The sequence below is a fragment of the Rhincodon typus genome, chromosome 2 (assembly GCF_021869965.1).
Source record: "Rhincodon typus isolate 14 chromosome 2, sRhiTyp1.1, whole genome shotgun sequence".
Taxonomy (NCBI): Eukaryota; Metazoa; Chordata; class Chondrichthyes; order Orectolobiformes; family Rhincodontidae; genus Rhincodon; species Rhincodon typus.
This window is the reverse complement of record NC_063333.1, coordinates 137,906,146-137,925,654: the sequence shown is the minus strand read 5'-3', so window position 1 is coordinate 137,925,654 and position 19,509 is coordinate 137,906,146. Positions and strand designations below refer to the sequence as shown.

General features: G+C 38.0%; 2 protein-coding genes across 3 annotated transcripts in view; one reads left to right on the top strand and one right to left on the bottom strand.

Moving 5' to 3' along the window:
- ripk1l (receptor (TNFRSF)-interacting serine-threonine kinase 1, like) overlaps nt 1-19,509 on the bottom strand; it is a 171,643-nt gene that overhangs the window by 64,169 nt on the left and 87,965 nt on the right. The gene's annotated exons all lie outside the window — the stretch shown is intronic.
- The window catches only part of LOC109911213 (dnaJ homolog subfamily C member 13), a 71,915-nt gene that overhangs the window by 29,882 nt on the left and 22,524 nt on the right, over nt 1-19,509 (top strand). Inside the window, exons 18-30 of the mRNA XM_048610279.1 lie at nt 1,194-1,375; nt 3,016-3,090; nt 3,172-3,291; nt 3,501-3,680; nt 4,109-4,276; nt 4,738-4,851; nt 5,914-6,030; nt 8,614-8,791; nt 9,864-9,955; nt 12,074-12,173; nt 14,035-14,109; nt 15,340-15,452; nt 16,619-16,788. Of these exons, the coding sequence (XP_048466236.1) occupies nt 1,194-1,375; nt 3,016-3,090; nt 3,172-3,291; nt 3,501-3,680; nt 4,109-4,276; nt 4,738-4,851; nt 5,914-6,030; nt 8,614-8,791; nt 9,864-9,955; nt 12,074-12,173; nt 14,035-14,109; nt 15,340-15,452; nt 16,619-16,788 (1,684 nt within the window). The remainder of the gene's footprint in view (nt 1-1,193; nt 1,376-3,015; nt 3,091-3,171; nt 3,292-3,500; nt 3,681-4,108; nt 4,277-4,737; nt 4,852-5,913; nt 6,031-8,613; nt 8,792-9,863; nt 9,956-12,073; nt 12,174-14,034; nt 14,110-15,339; nt 15,453-16,618; nt 16,789-19,509) is intronic.

Here is a 19,509-nt window from a genome sequence, read left to right as displayed (position 1 = left end):
AGATTTAGTAGAGGTGTTCAGAATCATGATTAGTTTGGATAGAGTTGAGAGAAATAGTTTCCTGTGGCAGAAGAGTCAATAACCAGAAGACCCCTTTACAATAAAATGGGAAAATAATTCAGAAGCAAGTGAGTTCTTTTAATATATTGTCTTATGACTGCTCTCCAAAATCTGAAAATATGATGGAAGCAGATCATGCAGTAACTCACAAAAGGAAACTGGCTGATTACTTTAAGGGAAAATTCTCTGGAGAGCTGTGGGGAATGTAAAGGGTGTGGGATTAATTGGATAACACTTTCAAAGCATATACAGAATGGGATAAGTAACCATCTTCTCTGTTCTTTCAGTCTGTATCAAGTTGCTCATGGTGAACTGTTCTTAAGTTGATTTTTTAATGATGTGTTATTTAACAGTTCCTTGATTGATTTAGTTTTTGTTTTCACCTGCTGGGGCTGATTTTATATCAAGCTAATTTCAGTTGATTTTTTTTGCTACAGTTCTCTGATGTTTTTGAATATGTAAGAGAAGGATGCTAGACAACTATTCGCTTTCCCTGAATTGCTGTCTATGGCTGAGTCTATGTCTCGCTCTACTGAATAGTAATACTTCTCAAAATGCTCAAACAAGTGCCAATAGTTTCAAATCTCAATCTCCTATGGAGGCAAGTCCACAGACAATTTCACTCCCATTTTAAAAGAAACAATTGTGCATGACTGGAGTTTACATACCAGCTTCATTACTTTCTTAATCCACCATACTACCTCTATTCTAGGTATCCCCTGCTCTTTTCTCCATGCACATCCACTCCTCTTAATGGCATATTAGTTATACTTATAGTTCATAGTGTACTTTTGTTAGAAATATAGTTTTAGTTTTCATTAAAAACCAACCCACAGTGATCCCAAAACACAAACTCCTCTTGTCCAGTGTAATAATTTGTTGTGATTAATTCAGTTGCCGTGAAGCAGTGAACAGGACAAAGGCCGTTAGGAAGGTTTTTCAATAATATAATTTTTGTACTGCTAATATATATCAAGGGTTGATAGCTTTTGAGTTCTGTACAATGGCATTTTAACAATTCACATCAAAATTTGTATAGAATTAAGATAATTCATAGCAATTTTATGAATCTCTAGTACAAAGTGTTTTTGAAGTTTTGGTTTAGCTGTCACCTTTGGTTGTTCTTATTGTAGACCTAGAGCCCTATAAGTATGCAGGATACCCGATGTTGATTAAGACCATTACCATGGAAACTTCGGATGACCAACTATTTAGCAAGGTGTCCTTGTTACCAGCTTCCACTGAATTGGCTTTTCATACTGTCAACTGCTCAGCATTAAATGCTGAGGAACTTCGTAGAGAGAATGGAATAGAGGTAATATGCACAATAACAATGTATGCTGTATTTGGGGAAAGCATAAGATTAAGCATTGTTTAAAGTTATTCTTGTCATCTGGTACATTCTCCATATAACAACATTGGAGAGATTTAGCCGAAAAGTAGCTACTGGAAATGTTTGTTTAAACCCGCTTAGAGTAATATTTGTGCTGTAAGGGCTACATATATTTTTATGTTGGAAATATGAGCTGGAAACTGGCAACTTGGAATGCTGTGTTGCAGAGAATGTGCTAGCGTTTAAATTTGAGGCAGAAGTGGAGCTCTGTGGCGTTCACATTGGTTACACAGGGAATGTTAACTATTTGGAGAAGCTGGATTTGATACTCTTGTGAGACTAACTGGCACGAGGTGCCTTTTGGGTTGAAAAGAAAACTGACCAGCAACACTTTTTTGGAGTGGTTTCAAGTTGAAGCTTGTCAAAGACATGAGGGCTAGTTGCATTCAGACATTTAAAAGCCTGTAAGCAAACTCGTGCGCACTGAGTGGTGAAAACCAGCAGCAGGGATGGACATGAGGAATCAATGGAGCAGTGGACTGACTGGTTCAGTTGGTTGCTTCCTAGGGTTTTAACAGGTTGCTAATTGGGTAGTAGGTACATTGGTGTAATTTTCCAAATTCCCTAGATTCAGCAAAAGTTGCATTGGACTGGAAAACAGCAAATATAACCCCTCTATTCCAAAAATTGAGGGAGGCAGAAAACAAGAAACTGTAGGTCGGTTAACTTGATGCCCATCATGGGAAGGTGTTAGAATTGATCGTGGGGGGGATTATGTCGCATTTTGAAAAGCTCAAGGTAATCTGGAAGAGCCAGCACAACTTTGTGAAAGAAAAGTCGCATTTAACTAACTTATTGGAGTGTTTTCTTTTGAAGTGATGTGCACTGTGGATTAAGTGGAGCCTGCAGATGAACTAAACTTACATTTCCAGAAGGCATTTGACAAGGTGTCCAATGAGAGGTTATTGCAGAAAATAAAAGCTTGTGGTGTAGGGCATAACGTATTAGCTCAAAGGAGATTGGTTGCAGAAAATGGTATGCGTTAATAGGTCTTTGTCTTATTATCAGGATGTGGTGAATGGTATTCCACAAGGATTTGTGTTGGGACTTCAATTACATCAAAGACTTTAAGGGGTGGGCGAAGGCGCGGTTGTTGAATCTGTAGATTGCATCAAGATAGATAGCAAAGTATGTGGCAAAGAAGGCAGGGAAGCTGGAGAGGATGTAGGTTGTGTAAGTGGATAAAAATATGACCGATGGAGTATAATGTGGGAAAATATGAAGTTCGTTTTAGCAGGAAGAATGAAAAGAAAAACGGTGCTGAAACAAAAACAACTAAGTCATAAGGTATAGAGGGATCTTGGTGTTCTTGTGCACAAGTCACAAGCTTAGTATGCAGATTTAGTTAGTGATTAAGGGGGATGTGGAATGTTATTGTATGAGAGGAATTGGACATAAAAGTAAAGGTGTCATGTTTCAGTTACACGGGGTGTTGGTGAGATGAGACCTCTCGTTCTGTATGCAACTTTCATTTCCTTACTAAGAATGTAAATGCAATGGATGCGGTATAGAAGGGTCTTACTGCATTGACAACTTCCAAATGATTGCTGTTCCTTTTTCAGGTTCTACAAGATGGCTTTGCGCGCTGTGTGGCAGTGTTAACAAACTCAAGCAAAAAGGGTGATATGGCCGTTGAGGTAAAATTATTCACATAGCATGACTTGAAGTTCTCTGCTAAGCTGATGCAGTACAATTTATATGCTGCCTCTTTGTTTTAGGTGTGTGGCCACATCTGTAAATGTTACAGTGTTGCAGCTCAGTTTGAAGAATGCAGGGAAAAAATAACAGAAATGCCCAACATTATAAGAGACCTGTGCAGATTGCTGTATTTTGGAAAAGTAGGTACTTTTGCAGCGAGCATGATTTGTAAAAGGAGTTGTTAAATCATTGTAGGCTTTCTTAAAAGGCCAGTTAAATTATTTGTCTACCACTAATAAGAAAAAGTTACATATATTGCTACGAATACATTCCAGTTGATTGTTTCTAATGCACTTGGAAAAACGGCAATCTTTAAGCTTGCATTTCAACTACATGTGTTTGTGAACAGAGCCTACCACGAACGGCCATGCTGGCAGTAGAATGTGTTGCTTCCTTTGCTGTGGATTACTGGTTACAAACGCACTTGTTCCAAGCCGGTATTCTGTGGCATCTTCTAGTCTACCTCTTCAGTTATGATTACACACTGGAAGAAAGCGGAATTCAAAAGTGTGAAGAAACAAATCAGCAGGTACTAACATTTCAGTATCTGAAACTGGGAAATTTTCTCAACATTTCAAGACTGGGGTCAAGTTTTTAAGGTGAGAGGAGAGAGGTTTTAGAAAAAACATGAAGGCATTTTTTTTTGTGGTTCACGTGTGGATTGAACTTCCTGAGGAAATGGTGGATGCGGGCACAGTTACATTTACTTAGATAAGTACACGAATAGGAAAGGTTTAGAGGGATGTGGACCAGGAGCAGGCAGGTGGGACTGGTTAAGTTTGGGATTATGTTTGGCATGGACTGGTTGGACTGAAGGTGCAGTATGATTCTATGACTCTTGTGTTTTAATTTCTGTCTAGCTCAATGTTTTGCCCAGATCCTTTTGCACTGGAAGTGGACTTTAATTGGGCTTATCTTTTGTGAAATCAATTGCCATGTTCTGTTTCTTTTAAACAGGAAGTTTCTAATTGTCTTGCAAAGCTCTGTGTGACAGCACTGAGCCGGTTAGGTGGCTATTTACCGGGTGAAAAGGCAACACCTGAAAATCCTACGATAAGGAAATGTTTGGCAGCTTTGTTATCACCTTATGTCTCAAGAAGGCTCTCAAAAGATACTCCAGCAGAGGTATTGTTTATATTGTACTTAACTCCCTTCCTTTATTGTATTATTGCTGAGTTCAGTTTGTCTGCAATTATGCAATCGATCCACGTTCCTAGAAGATCAAAATATTTTGTGCAACATTACAATCTGGAGTGCACTGAATGAAAAGGTGGTGATAGATTCACGAAGAACATCTGAAGAGGAATTGGTTAAATACTTGAAGAAATTTTCAGGGCTAGGGGGAAAGAACAGGCAAATTGTACAAATTGTGTAGTTCTCGGAGCCAGCAAAGTAAAATCAGTTGAGGGCAGAGCTGTGGATCACCCTCGGTGATGGAAAATACAATTGTGTAAAAAGTATTTCTCTGTGGATGACAGCAGTTTTGAAAAAGTTTGATCGATCTTTGATTTACTGGAGTCTTCATGTGAAAAGGATTGAAATATTGTTTTTTATCATCTCACATGCAAGAACATGCTTTGTTTCAGATTCTCAAGATGCTCAACAGTAACACTGAGAATCCATATTTGATCTGGAGCAATGGAACACGGGCTGAGTTGCTGGAGTTCCTCGAAGGGCAACAGGAAAGTATGGTAAAAAGGGTAAGAATGTTACTACTTTAATGGTTCAAGAAAGACTAATTTTGTGACATTTTTAACATAAAACACCCTGCCTTAATCAGGAGAATTGGAGCATAAGGCTCTGGATGAATTTGAAAATAAATAAGAATTCTTAAGTATATTATGCTGTGGAAGTTGATAGTTGCTAGGTTGTTGGATTGAAAAAAAGCAGAATTTTGGATCGGTTCAAGTTTGCAAAAGTTGTGAATTACTTTTGCGAAGTTAATCAGGAGTGTTGAATTAAATCTTGAGGGACCTAAGGCATATAACTAAGGATTTGAGCAACAGCAGATGAACTAAGGCAGAAATGAAGACAGGCGACAGTTTTTACAGAGATGGCAATAAGTGATCTTGGTGATGGAGAGGTTACATGGATCAGAGGGAAAAAAGGCCAGCTGAGGTTTTAAATACTCCGACTCAGCTTTTTACGATGGAGAGGGTTGGAGTCAGTGGCTAAGGAATGGAACTCGAGGTGTGCATCACAGCAATTCCTTCAGTGTCCCAGTATTGGAGAAGCAAAAGGCTGGTGGTGACTTCTAGTTGGTGTTTTTAAAGAAAAATGCATGTTTGAAAAGAGCATGTTCTATAAAAATGAGCATAGATATAAATCTGAAAATGCAGCTTCTTCGATTCCAATAATTCTGTGATAAAGAATTTGATGAGCATTGAAGGGCTGAGATTTTATACAATTTTATTAAATATCAGTCGTCATCTTCTAGAACAGCTCTCTGCTACATTTGGCTTCCATAATTTAAAGCACGCAATCTTTCTTTCTTTTGAAAAAAAACTTAGTGTGCTTATTGATTTTTAAATTGTGCATTCTATAACTACTCCAGCAGATGACCCATTTGGGAATGTCAGATAATGATATTGTGACTGAAGATCGTTGATCATGTTTATTGCTTAACCAATTGTTTAGCCAAATCTAAATTCATTTCACATTCACTCTCTAAATTTTAGCTTTGTTTATCACTAATGTTCGTAGTCTAATTAATTACATTAGTTAGCACTTAACTAATTGTCAGTATTTTGACTTTCTTCAAGGGGGATTGTGATAAAAATTATGGCGCTGAGTTTGTTTTCAGTGAACATGCTAAAGAGCTCATTGTTGGTGAAGTTTTTGTCAGAGTTTACAACGAACAACCAACATTTCCATTGGAGGTAAGATTCCAAAAGCAACTTCATTCTGTTGAAATATGTAGGTTATGGCTTTCATGAACAAATAACTGGCTAACAGAAAATGAGTCCTGAAGAAGGGTCTTTAGACTCCGTGTTAACCCTGCTTTATCTTCACAGATGCTGCCAGAGTTTCGCCAGAAATTTGTTTTTGTTGCAAAAATGTGTTCTGTTCTGTATTCTAGTTCTTTAGAATACCTGTAAGGGGTTACTTAGTTCTGTCCATAACCTATTGTCTTTCACACCTGTACTACTTTGCATCTCTTCAAATTTTGCTATGCCATAATCCTCTTTCTGTAACGTTGACAACACCTGTCCTGTTTTGCAAAGACATGCGAAGTGCTCATTTAGTACAGCAGCCATACACACTTCTTTTCACAAGATTTAGTTGTTCCTTAATTGGCCCCATATTTTCTTTGCTTATCCTTTCACTCTGTTTTCTTACACAAGATTTCGATGTTCCCTTTTGTGATGCCATTGATCTTCTCTCAAGCATACTCTGCTCTAATCTCCTTTCTCGGTTTTTGTGTTCAGCATCATTATCTATTGTCTGAACCCGATACTATATATATCCTCATCTCCAACAAGAGTATCTAACCATCACTCCTTGGCATTGAATGGGGTTACCACCGCTGACTTCCCCACTGATAATGGGGTTGCCATTGATCAGAAACTGAACTAGAGTTCCTATTAGACATTGCGGCTACAAGAGCAGGTCAGAGACTGGGAATCTTACAGCAACTAGCTGACTATTCTCTCTGCCTTTCCACTATCTTCAGGGCACAAGTTAGGTGTGATGGAATATTCCCTACTTAGTTGAATGAATGCAGCTCCAATAACACTCGAACTTGACACTATCCAGGACAAGCAGTTCGCTTGATGCCACATCTACTACCTTTAAACATTCAATCTCTCACCAGTGCACAGTTGCAGCAGTGGGTGCTGTCTGCAAGGTGCACTGTAACAACTCTCAAAGGCTCCTTCAGCAAAACCTTCCAAACCCATGATTCTTGCCAGCTAGAAGGACAAGAGCAGTAAATGCCTGGAGACGTCACTACTTGCAAGCTCCCCTCCAAGTCACTCACCATCCTATCTTGGAACTATATTGCCATTCATTCCTTACTGTTCTAGGTTCAAAATCCTGGAATTCCTTCCTTTCTTGGCTGCACTGCTTAATACTTCCAAGGACTGTTGACTCAAGAAGGCAGCTCAACGCCTTCTCTAGGGCATCTGAGGATAAGCAGTAAAGGCTGTGCTAGCCTTGTCCCTTGAACAAATTAAGCAAAAAACTGCTGGCGTGACAGTCAATCTCATAATTTGCCACAACCACTATCAACAGCTTTTGTCCAATAAAATAAAATTCTTTCTACGTAACACCTGCTGGCTGATGCTCCCTCCTTGTATCTGATTATTTCTTGGGTGCCTTTCCCTGATGTTCATGGCCCACAAACAGGAGAGGCTGCTCCAAAATGCACGTTCTAGCCCAGAACAGAATCAATCTTGTGTATAAAATGAACTATTACTTTCTGCTTAAAACTTTGATCTTAAATACTTCACTGCACTGCTGTATGGTATTTTGTTAACTTTTGTGGAGCTGTACCTCACCAAGAATGATGAATGTCTTAAAACGTGAAACCTCTGTGGAGCATAAGAGGAAAAACCACATTGTCTCACGGGTTTGTTAGGGTCTTCAATCCGATCAATTCAAAGTGAGCACTCTAACTTTGAAATGAGGTAAATAAAACCAGTCGGATCTTCATGGGGTTTTTTTGCATTTTAAGTGGAATTCAAAACAAAAGTGCTGAGCCAGTTCAAATTAAACCATGGGTGCCAAAAAAGGCGCAATTTGGTAAAATGACAATTCAAGACTGATGTCAGGGAGTACTGTGTGAGACCTAAATCCTTTAGCCTGTCTTGTTCTTGACCCTATCACAGCCCTTCCTTTTTGAACTTGCCCCACCAAACCCTTGCTCAAATCCTGTTGGATATTTAACTCTTTCCTGTTTTGCTGAATGGTCATCAACCTGAAAAGTTAATGCTGTTTCTCCCTCTACAGATGCTGGTGTGTTTCTGACAATTTCCTGCTTTTTGTTCTAAACTGTCCTTGCATTAATTTCCATCTCTGTTCCCCTCTAATATAATTTGCATAATTTTCCACTTACTGTTAACTATCTCATACTTGTGTTTGATCATCAGATATGCTATCAAAGCTGCAAAGGGTTTGTTCTTTGCTCATTGACATTTTGGATCATCCTTGTGACTTTGTTCTGCACTGCTTCAAATGCTCAAACTTCTTTATAATTAAGAGCCGGGTACAGTAGAGCATTTATTATGCTTACCTTCTACCAATTATGGCTCTGTTGCGTTAAAGAATCAGCTCATCAGAATCATTTTCATTCAAATAGGGCATTTAAAGTTTGGAAATATTCATTTTGCTGTACTCTTTTCCATTTGAGAAATAGGATTAAAATTGCATTGCAGAAGCAAACATTGGAATTTAAAGCCACTTGCATTAATATTTTCTTTATGACAAGTATCATAGCTTCAACTTGATTTTTCCTTTCCTAGCTTCCAAAAACTTTTGCAGCCAGCCTCCTTGATTACATAGGATCACAAGCACAATACCTGCACACACTGATGGCTATCACCCAAACTGGGAAAGTGGAATCTGATCAGCATGAAGACAGGTTAAGGCGAGCTGAAATGGCTCTAGAGGCATTACGTAACGTCATCAAAAACAATCCAGGTTAGTGTAATTTGAGGACGTAATCTAAGGTGGCACTAGTTTAGCAGCCTTGAGACCGCTTTGTTATTTGGGATGCTGTCCTTTGGATGAGATGTTAAATAGAAGCTTGATTTGTCTGCACAACTAGATGTAAAATATCCCATGGGACTTAGTAAAGAAATGCAAAGGGTTCTTTGTATTGTGGCCAAATTTCTCCTTCAAACAATATCATCATCAGATTAACTAGCATTTGCTTGTCTGGTCTTACGGTGCCTATCATACAAGCACTTGCATTTTAGAAGTAATGGCATTGATCATAGATATACAAGAATAACCCAAAAAGATTCGGCTTGGTTGGCTGGATGTGTTTCACCCTTGAAACATCTATGCAGTCTCTTTCTGAGCAGTTCATAGGGTAGCATTAAGCAGCCTATGACATTGTGATTCTGAAGAGGGTCAGCTCAGTCCTGTTGCAGGATAATGTTCTGGTTTCCATTGAAGCCTCCAATTTTAAATTGGAAAACAAATAGTGTTTGAAATATGCAACATTTGTAGAGTGAGAAAGAAGAGAGGCATTATTACTAAATTGGATTGCATTGAGCTCATTGTATGTAGTTCTTAATGGCAGCTGCACTTTGTTTATTTTTCATTCAAAAATCAAATTGGATCTTGGTAAACTCTACTCAAAAATCTACAAATTGTTATTTTGAAATTATAAATTAAAGCATTTCAGTTTGTATAGTGGTTTGAATGACAATTTGATTATCTACAACAAATTTCATCACCCTCGTTTGCAGCATAACATCCACACCACACAATTTTTCAATTTTTACCCCTTGTGCTCAAATGCTTTAAAACTAATCTCCTCCTGTAGAGGAGGGATACTCTTGGTCTGCCTGAAGTATGTTACCCAGATGGTTTTCCAATTTTGGGTGGACCATTCACTTGGTGAAGAGAAGCTGTTTAGTAAAGAAAAATGCTTCTGTTCTTAAACTCAATCATGTCAGGTTCTTGTTCTATGTCTAGTCATTGGAACCATTATAAAAATTGTGCAGTCTGCATCTGCTGGTTTTCATTTTGAATCTTACTGCAGGTGCTGAGACTGAATGTATTGGGCATTTCAAACTGATATTTTCTCTTCTGCGAGTGCATGGAGCTGGTCAGGTTCAACAACTTGCCTTGGAGGTAAGTTATGGATTTTGGTGCAATAAGTTAGCTTCCTGGTTTAATTTTGCACTTGGTAGGCTACACACCATCTACACCATGAAACAATTGAGCATTGTGACCGTAGGACATTGTGTTGCACTGAACTGGTCACAAGAAGCAGTGGAGAATCTGTATCCCAGTTCTCCCGTTTTGGAATACCCGTTTTGGTAGCAATTCAGCTTTCTGGGTTTGAAATAATTTTGGTTACGTTGAAGATGCACCTGGAGCTGTTTCCAATTGAGACGGGTTAAATGCTGCATTTATAGAATTTTTTTGAATGTTCAAAAACATCCCTTGGTGCTTTGCAGAACAAAATTTATAATTGACCCCTTTAATACTGATGGTAACTGGTGTTTTCTGCAGTTTGAAGTCGTAGTCCCATCTAGTAGATGTGCTTTCTGTAGAATTCAATTTTTATGTGTAGCCTCAATTAGTTGTGACTATTGATAAATTGAGCCTTTCTAACTGTGGCATCTTAGAAAATGAAGCTCTGAATCTAGAGGAAGACACTGAAATAAACAGCAAAGTCACTTCTAGGTGTGTCTCACCTCACTATCTAACATGAGGCCTGAGAGAATATAAGTGGTTGCCTCTTCCCCTTCCATGAGTATTGTCATCAATGTCCAGGTGGCATGATAGCATTTTTCTTTTTCAAGGGTGCAAAGGTGGTTTGCTAAACTATCAATGGTTGCCCATTTCCAGTTGCTTTGAACTGCTTCAGCTCGTGTGTTACGGTTACAAACACAGCACAGCTAGGAAGAGAAGTTGGGATATTTTTTAATCCTGAAAAGTGAAGAAGCGGCAACTACAGTTACAAGTCAGGATGATGGGTGTCCTGGAGGCTATGGTGTTCCCATAAGTCTGCTGCCCTTGATCGCTAGAATGATAGCGTTAGTGGTCTTGGAAGGTCTTATTGAAGGAAACATTGCCGAATTGCTGCAATGTGACCCATTTTTCCATAAGAATGTCTGCTGACACTAAGCATCTGATAAATTCTGATTTGTGCTTGCTCACCTATGACTCTTTTTAAAGTGTCCATGTGCAATACGAAGCCATCTGTTTTTTACAAAAAACTTTTTTCACCTTTTTTATTTTATTTTTCAAGAATTTACTAGGCTTTTATCACGCTTTTTCCCAATTTGAGATAACGCTTCTGCTACTCATGCTCTTGAGTGACAAAGGTAGTCTGTTTATATACTGCTGCCACCATGTGTCAGTGTTGGAGGGATTGAATGGTTAAGTTGGTGCATAGGATGCTGATTGAGTGGACAGCGTTGTCCTGGCTAGTGCTGAGCTGCTTGTTAGAGTTGTATCTACCCAGCCAAATGGAGACTTTTTCATCACACTCCTGCATTGTGTCCTGTAGTAAGCAGGCAGGCTTTGGGGAATCAGGAGCTGTGATACTTGCTGCACTATCCTAAGCCTTTGACTTAATTTGGTAGGTACATTATTTGTGTAGTTGGTCCAAGCTCAGCAGTAATGTTGATATGTGGACATTAAGCGATGGTAATGTCTATAAGACACGGTTAATTCTCAATAGGATTGGTCAGTGGCATGTGCTTGTGCTGCAGTGTGAAGTATACAGGGCTGTATTTTGTTTAGGGCTAGTGTTTAATTTGGTTTGAAGATTATATATGCTGTAGCAGAAATAATAGCTTCAGTCATAACAATTGCTTTCAAACCTTGGTGTTTTTTATAAAGCGTTGCAAAGTGATTTTTGCTTTGGTCAAAGTAATTTTTTTCATGAAACATTTTTCAGTAGCAGGTCTAATCTAGAAGGATTGATTTTTAAAGTATTTGTTAAATATGGATGATGGCTTTCCTGCTGCAATAAATACGTGATCAATGTGTAAATGAGTGCCATTAGGAAGTGAATTAAACTAACTGATCTGAGAAAAACTAACTTTATTTCAAAAGTTTACGGTGTATTTGCTCCAGTTTATCCAACATTCAATTCTTTAAACAAAAATGCATTCTAATGTTGCAACTTCTTGATTAGTTTCATCAACAGTCTGTGACCAAAAATGTTCTATACATTTTTGAATGTCTGCAAGGAGTACTTGAAATGTTTCTGAATATTTTATTGTTGTGTCACAGGTAGTGAACATAGTGACAGCTAACCAGGAATGTGTAAATAACATTGCTGAATCACTGGTCCTATCTAATCTCCTAGTTCTGCTGCATTCTTTGCCATCTAGTAAGTACCCCTTCAATAATCATCAGAAATGAACTTTGCATTTTGATTTCTCTTGAGTTTTTGTTTTAGCAAGGGATTGTAATGTTTTTAAGCTAGGAGTGGTAAATATTTAAAGAACAGTCAATCCACCTGATGAATCAATTAGTAAGAGCAGTTTATAAATGGAGCCACCTAATCCAGGTAAGAGCCAGGTCTGACCTCTGAATTGCCTGGTGTTGGTTTTAATGGAGAGTATGCCACTAGACTTCGGAGGTGGAAAATCAGCCAGCGATCTTGCTTCAAATTTATTATCCGTTGCACACAGCTAGAAAATGGGTTGGTTGAAGGCAGAACCTAATTTAGTTTTGATGCTTAGTCAGTTAGCCTGCCTGCACTTATTTATCACATCAAAGTCACCAGCCCTTTAGAATTGCAAATAACAGGAAATGCTGGAAACTCTTCACAGGTCAAGCAGCCTTTGCTGGCAGAGGAAGTCAGCATTAGCAATTTAGGTCTTGTATGTCCCTGTTGTCATACAAAATCTTGTCAAGACTGAAACATTAGTTGTCCTCCATCTCTCCACAGTACCTGACATGCCAGGTAGTTTCAGCATTTTATTTCTGATTTTCAGCAACTGCTGTCTTTTAGTTTTTGTCCCCATGACATTTACCGCAGCTAAAAATGTAACTTCAAAACAAGAGGAAGTTAGCAGGGGAATGGCAAATTAAAAAAGGTAGCATAAAAACCGAAGACCACGTCAGGTATCTGCTATAAGGTAACATGGGAGGATTCTAATGGTGCAGCCCACCTTGTCTATAGGTAAATCAACCAGTGGCCATTAATCTTGCCAGTTATTTCAGCAATTGCAACCTTGAGCATAAAGCAAGTCCTTTTTCTTGTTCAAAATCTGTGCTTAAATTTGAAAACCAACTCCCCCATTCCTGATCTTTTATCCTTCTTTTCTGTTTCTTTCACCCTTTATCTACTTACAATAGTAGCCGACTGCTCAAACTGTCAAAAAATAATTGTAAAATTGTGCAAACATAAAGTACCACTACTTTTGTGCCTGCTCACTCTCCATTTCCTGCCATCTTTTCCTTGGCTGAACTGAATACTGAGTCCTCCAAACATAACCCGGCTCAAACCACCTCATCCTCAAGTACACTGGATTTCCAACTGTTTAGTTTTGTTTCTGAAGTCCTTCCTGAGCCATTGCTGACTACTGTGTCGTGTCATGTCCTGCCTTGTCCATTCTCCCATCTGAATCTCGAACTCCATTTTGTTGTAACCTGTTGCTGTTTAATTTCACTTAGTATCTGTAACTCAATTATGTTTCCCAGTTTGATCATTGTATCTTGAAAAGTAACATCCAAACATTGAAAATGCTGCGTTGAAAATGTTAAATTGCTGAAAATGTTTGGAGAGGGACACGTGTCAGAGCCAGCAACAGTATTGAAAGATGTGGCTAAACAGGATGAGGAATAGACACCGCAACAATATTGAATGATGAAAAAGTTATAGTATGTGGAACATTAGTTTTGGTGAGCGAGGCAAAAGAAATGAACAATGTCAGGATGAAGCAATGAAGATTTTTGGGTTAAAACTATGGAAGGAATAGCCAAATCACTTTGAATCTGGGCTCCTCGGAACTGGTTGATATTGCACATGAAGGGGATTTTAAAAGGAATTGAACAAGGAGAAAAAAACAGGGAATGAATTGTGTTAAACTTTGTTTCCTAATTTAGTGCAATTCACCATACAGGGAATCTGAATGCACTATCAGACTTTAATTGCAAATTATTGACAAGTATCCTCTACTAGACACATTTTCAAGTCAATGAATTAAAAGGTGGAAATTCCCAATATTATTATTGTTTCTTAGGTCGACAGCTTGTCCTTGAAACCCTTTATGCTTTGATGTCAAACACTAAGATCATAAAAGAAGCCATGGGAAAAGGTAAAGCAATTGTTTAACTTACTTCATGTATATTATACATGACTAGTTTACAGTCAAGATATAAATGTACATTCTTGTATTTCGTTGCACTTAAAAACAAGCAGAACCAATAGCCACCTGCTTTCAGTTGTGTAGTTAGTCTGGAATACATTCCTCTGGGCCCTCTTGTGGCACAGGTGGTAGTGTCCTTACCTGGACCTGGAGGTCTGGGTTTAAGTCCCACCTATTCCAGATGTGTGTAATAACATCTATTAACAAGTTGATTAGAAAAAAGGTTAATTAAAAAAAAAAATACATTTTGTCTAATTTTTTGTAGCAAGCTGTGAATGTTTACCTCTAATGAGAGCATGTACATTTGTGAATAATTTTGCAATGGTAATTGTCATATTGCAGCTGACAGTCAAATTGCTGAAAAGAATAGAGGTTTGAAATCACTGCTGTAGTGTCTTTGCAATTTGCATTTTGCGACTGAAGATATTTTCAACAGGATTAACGTCAAAAGCGAATGAAGTAATATGGTTTTTGACAAGTGCATGTTATTCTTAACACATTAGGTTTACATTTAGCAAACTGTAGATCACCAGGATTTATTAACCTGACACATCATATTGCTTACTGTTTAGAAATGGTCTTGTGTTGTTATGCCATTTTTGTCACTAGTTTATTCAGGATTTTTTTATCTAAGCATATCTAAAGGAGTGTGGTTGAATTGCCAGTGAAGAAAATGATGAAATACCTTTTAAAACTAAACGGCACTCTTTTAAACCTCAAGCAGAACAGAGAGGACTTTTTCTGCATTTAATTGTACGCTTCAAACGTTTGCACACAGGTTCCTAATTTGAGTTCAAAATTTACAACATAATAGAATACCAAGCCTTCAACAACAGCTTCAGTTGTTCTTTGTCAATTTTTTTCTGGTTATTTCTTCATAGAACATAATTAGGCCAGAATTTGCTTCCTGTTCCTAATTGTCCAGAGGGCAGTTAGGAGCCGACAACGTTGCTGTGGTCTATAGTCACAAGCAGACCAGACCAGCTAAGTAAATGCTCATTGAAGTCATCTGTTCAACTTGAATAAAATTCCATCTTTAAGAAATCGTTCTTGAATTGGGAGGTTGACGTGCTTATTAAATTGCTAGCTCAATGTTTTTCCATCTTGAAATTTTGTCTTCTGTTTGTGAGTTAATTTTGAAGTGCAAATTAAGTTATTTATTGTTCTGCTTCTGTGCAGGTTCCCTTATATATCTATTAGATATGTTTTGTAATTCAACTCAGCCTCAGGTTCGAGCACAGACTGCAGAGCTCTTTGCCAAAATGATTACAGACAAACTCATTGGACCAAAGGTGTGTAATTGTTTAAAATCCTAATAGCTTTATAAAAAGATGAAACAATTGGACTAGTATGATCAGGCATTGCCATATTTAATGGTGGAGCAGGCTCAAAGAATGGAATGGCCTACATCTCCTGTTTTCTACATTTCTACGACGAGGCATGTTTATGAACAAAGATGTATTGCAAATTATTTTTAACTTGGTATTCCTGGTGGTTTTGTTGGTGTGCAATTTCGGATTGTTGTAGGAAACAGTCTCTTAACAAAATAACTAATGCTGTATATTTGAGGTGGCGAGTTGCGTAACCAAGGCTTTTACTGTGTAAGTAGTACCTGTGTAGCTTTGAAGGTTTTGTCTTTGGGTATTTTGGTGTCTGTTTTTATTAATGTTGGACTTTGTATCGGCTTTTGCTACTGTTTCCACCCTTTATCAACCCAAACTAGACAGTTTATTTTTGTCCTTTCCATTAAGCCTGCTCTACTTTTTTTCCAAACAGCACCAGCCTGTTTCACATTCTGTCAAGTTTCTGAAACCTTCTAGCAATAGACCGGGGCCACTCGTTCAATTTCAAAGTTAGCAACAATTGTGGAGCTTGATGATGAGTTTCAAGAGATGCAGGAGTTTCCTTCTTGCAATGCTATCTTACTGTTTTCTTTTCCTGTATGGGTTTAGCTAATCCTTTTTTGGAAAATCTTGTAACTAAATGGACAGAAATGGCAGAGATGGAATTAGTCTCCAGAAAGGAAATTCATGTAGGGTCGTCTCAATTCAAATCATCCTGCCCTGGACTCCTGACCCAGGTTTCTTCCTTTTTTTTTTGTAAATAAAATTACTCTGTTTTATTTAAAGACTAGTTTTACAGAAATATCACATACCTCTCTTATAATTATCTGGTGTATTCAAGGTAGAAATAGGTTTTTAATCAGTAAGAAAATCAAAGGTTATGAGGAAAGGACAGGAAAGTGGAGCTGAGGATTACCAGATCGGCCATGATCTCATCGAGCAGCCTCAAAGGGCTGACTGGCCTACTTATGCTCCTGTGCCGTATGGAAAAGGAAGAGCTGCAGTTGGGGATACAATACCTCATTAATTGATACGTTTTCAGTGTCATTGTGTTAATGATGTTTACAATGAAATGCTGCTGAATGTTTCAATAACCATAATTAACTCTGATTTAGGTGAGAATCACGTTGACCAAATTTCTACCAAGTGTCTTCATGGATGCTATGAGGGACAATCCTGAAGCATCTGTGCACATATTTGAGGGGACGCATGAAAACCCAGAGCTAATATGGAATGACAATTCCAGGGAAAAGGTGTCTGCAACAGTCCGACAAATGATGCTAGAGTACGTAAACCAATGTTGTATTGAATTCTGATTTTTTTTTTTGTGATTTTTGTCCGTTCCTTTTCAAATTTAAGAAATGTTTAATTTTGTATAGATGCCCAGCATACATTGAGCAACTTTACCCTCTTATCAGGTGTTTTTTGTACAGACATAGGGATGCAGAATGAGGGTAAATTTTAAACTATAAATGCTTTTACCTTCTCAAGCCTGTGATATTGAGATATCGTTTGATTTGCTACTTTTCCTTTTTACTCCCATTCCTTACCGAGGTATGCTGATAGATGTTCTCCAAACCCTGGCTTTTGGATTCTGATTTTGTTTTTGAAGTAAACCCACAGCTAAAGCCTTTTCAGATGAAATCAAAAATAGGGTTTATTGTCAACGCATTCAAAACACGAGGAAAATGCTTCATTACTCCACTGTCTCTCTCAAAATTAAGGAGAGCAATTATAAATGACAAGTTTGATAAGTCCAGAGGAATTTTAAAAAAAAACAATTCAGGTGAGCCACAACTTCCCAGAAGTCTGTATCCAAAAGTAGTTTTCTCTATGAGCTGAGCCCTGTAGTTCTTCCTCCTTGCAAGCAAAGTGTAGTATTATTTTCCCCCAGGCAACAACTTGGACAGATGGAGGACCTGAGACATGACGCTTTTTTTGCCTTTCCTGTGAAAATCAAACAGCTGATTTAGAATTCTCGACTTCTAGGTTTCACCAAATCATCAAGTTCAGACTTCAGTCATTGGACACAGGCCTTTCAGGTAACTGCAGCCCACTATTCTCCATGGGCTGGTGGAAGGCTATTTAGCTAAGTGTGGCTTTACCTCCCTTATTAGATTTCCCTTTGTGGTGCAATAACTTAACAGTTAAAATCATAAACACTAGGTTTAGCATAATGGAGCTTGATGTTTCCCTTTGTCCAGAGCAAGGTGGAAGCAGATGGTTCATCTCCAAGTAGTTTATATCATCTTCAGCTAGGTTGTCTGTACAGTGCCAGAGGTTCAGAAGCTTCTGGAAATATGATTATGTGAATGACCTTGGCCATTTTGAAGTCAGCAAAATTGGAAGTTGCTAGAAAAACTCAGCAGGTCAAGCAGCGTCTATGGAGAGAAAGCAGAGTTAACGTTTCAGGTCCAGTGATCACTCTTCACAACACTGTTCTGAAAAGGGGTCACAGGATCTGAAACATTAACTCTGCTTTCTCTCCAAAGATGCTGCCTGACCTGCTGGGTGTTTCCAGCAGGTTCTGATTTCCAGTATCTGGAGTTCTTTGGTTTATTTGAATCCAACAAGGTTGTCCATTTTTAAAAGAATTTTAACCTGAAAATAAAAGAGAATAGTTATTTTGGGATTTCTCCTTGTGCTCTCTGGCTATGATGGTAAAACTGTTTTGTACCAGAATGTGACTCAAGCTGTTGTGCATAATTTTAGGGAAATGCGTAAATGGTTTTAGTATAGGTGTTATGATCCTCAGGTGACCTGATTGGAGACCAATAATGTGAAACAACTGAACTTCTCAACTGACCCCAACAGAAAAAACCAATGGACAAGATTTCACCTTTTTAACTCTAACTACAAAACAACAAATCAGCATAAGTTAATGAATTAACAAGCAAATTATGTTCAGAATCTGTAAATTACACTTTAACTAGTGGAGTTACTTACATTTGTGACTTTTGTGAAAAATAACACGTTTAAAATATTTAATAAAAAGGTAAATGTCACTGATTTCTCACTTAGCATGTATGTAGCACCATGTGCAGTCCCACATTCTTTCTTCACTCTATTTTCTTCTGGCAAAGTCTAACCATTCTTTGATGCAGTTTAATCAGCAAGCGGTCTCCAACAAGAGCTTTGCTCTATCTGCATTTCACTGATATAGTTATTGCCACCAAAGTGATGCACTTCTGCCCAGTTCTCTCCGTTTGTTTTATGACCGTCTTAATGACACAGCTTTCCTCAAGCCAGTTCACATGACCATTCTAGCACTGATGTAGATTTGCACTTTTTAAGTGCAGTGCTTTACTTTTGTTTTCCATTTTCTTTTATAATTAGAAATGTGTTGTGCTAATGGCATTTTAGATTTTGTACAACTCCTATAATCTCTCGATCACGCTGCACAACTATTCCAGTTTGTGCCCACTCTTGATTTTATTTTTTGCACTAAAGTCCTATTTATCTACAATGAATTGCACCTGGCAAACACTGATCTAGTTTAATCCTTCAGAATCTGGTTGCATTGTTATCATCTCTGCCTGTAATGTAGGGATAATCTACAAATTTTGGAAATCAGGCTCTCAAAGTAAAAGCTATTTTCTGTCTAAGGTGCTCATGTATGTTGAAATTAAAAATGCAAGAGTCCAAACACTAATTGTGTATATTTTCAAGAAAATCCAATAATCAAGAGTCTCTATCTTCCATAAAATATCCATTAAAGAAATGAGACCCCTGTACAAACCAAGATAGATGGGTATTTGGAGTAAAACATTAGCTGGAAGTGAGGTCAAGACAGTCAGTAGATACAAGTAGTTTTTGGTAATACAGAAGTTGACTACGGCTAAAAAAAAAGACACATCTTGTTGAAGCTTTGCTTAACATAAATCAGGACAATTTACAAGCATCTCCATTCAAGGGGAAAGCTAACGTTTATATTGCATAAGATCAAATAGCACTCTCCTCTGCTGTGTAAATGTTAGTTTTTCCCTTGAATTGATATGCTTACAAA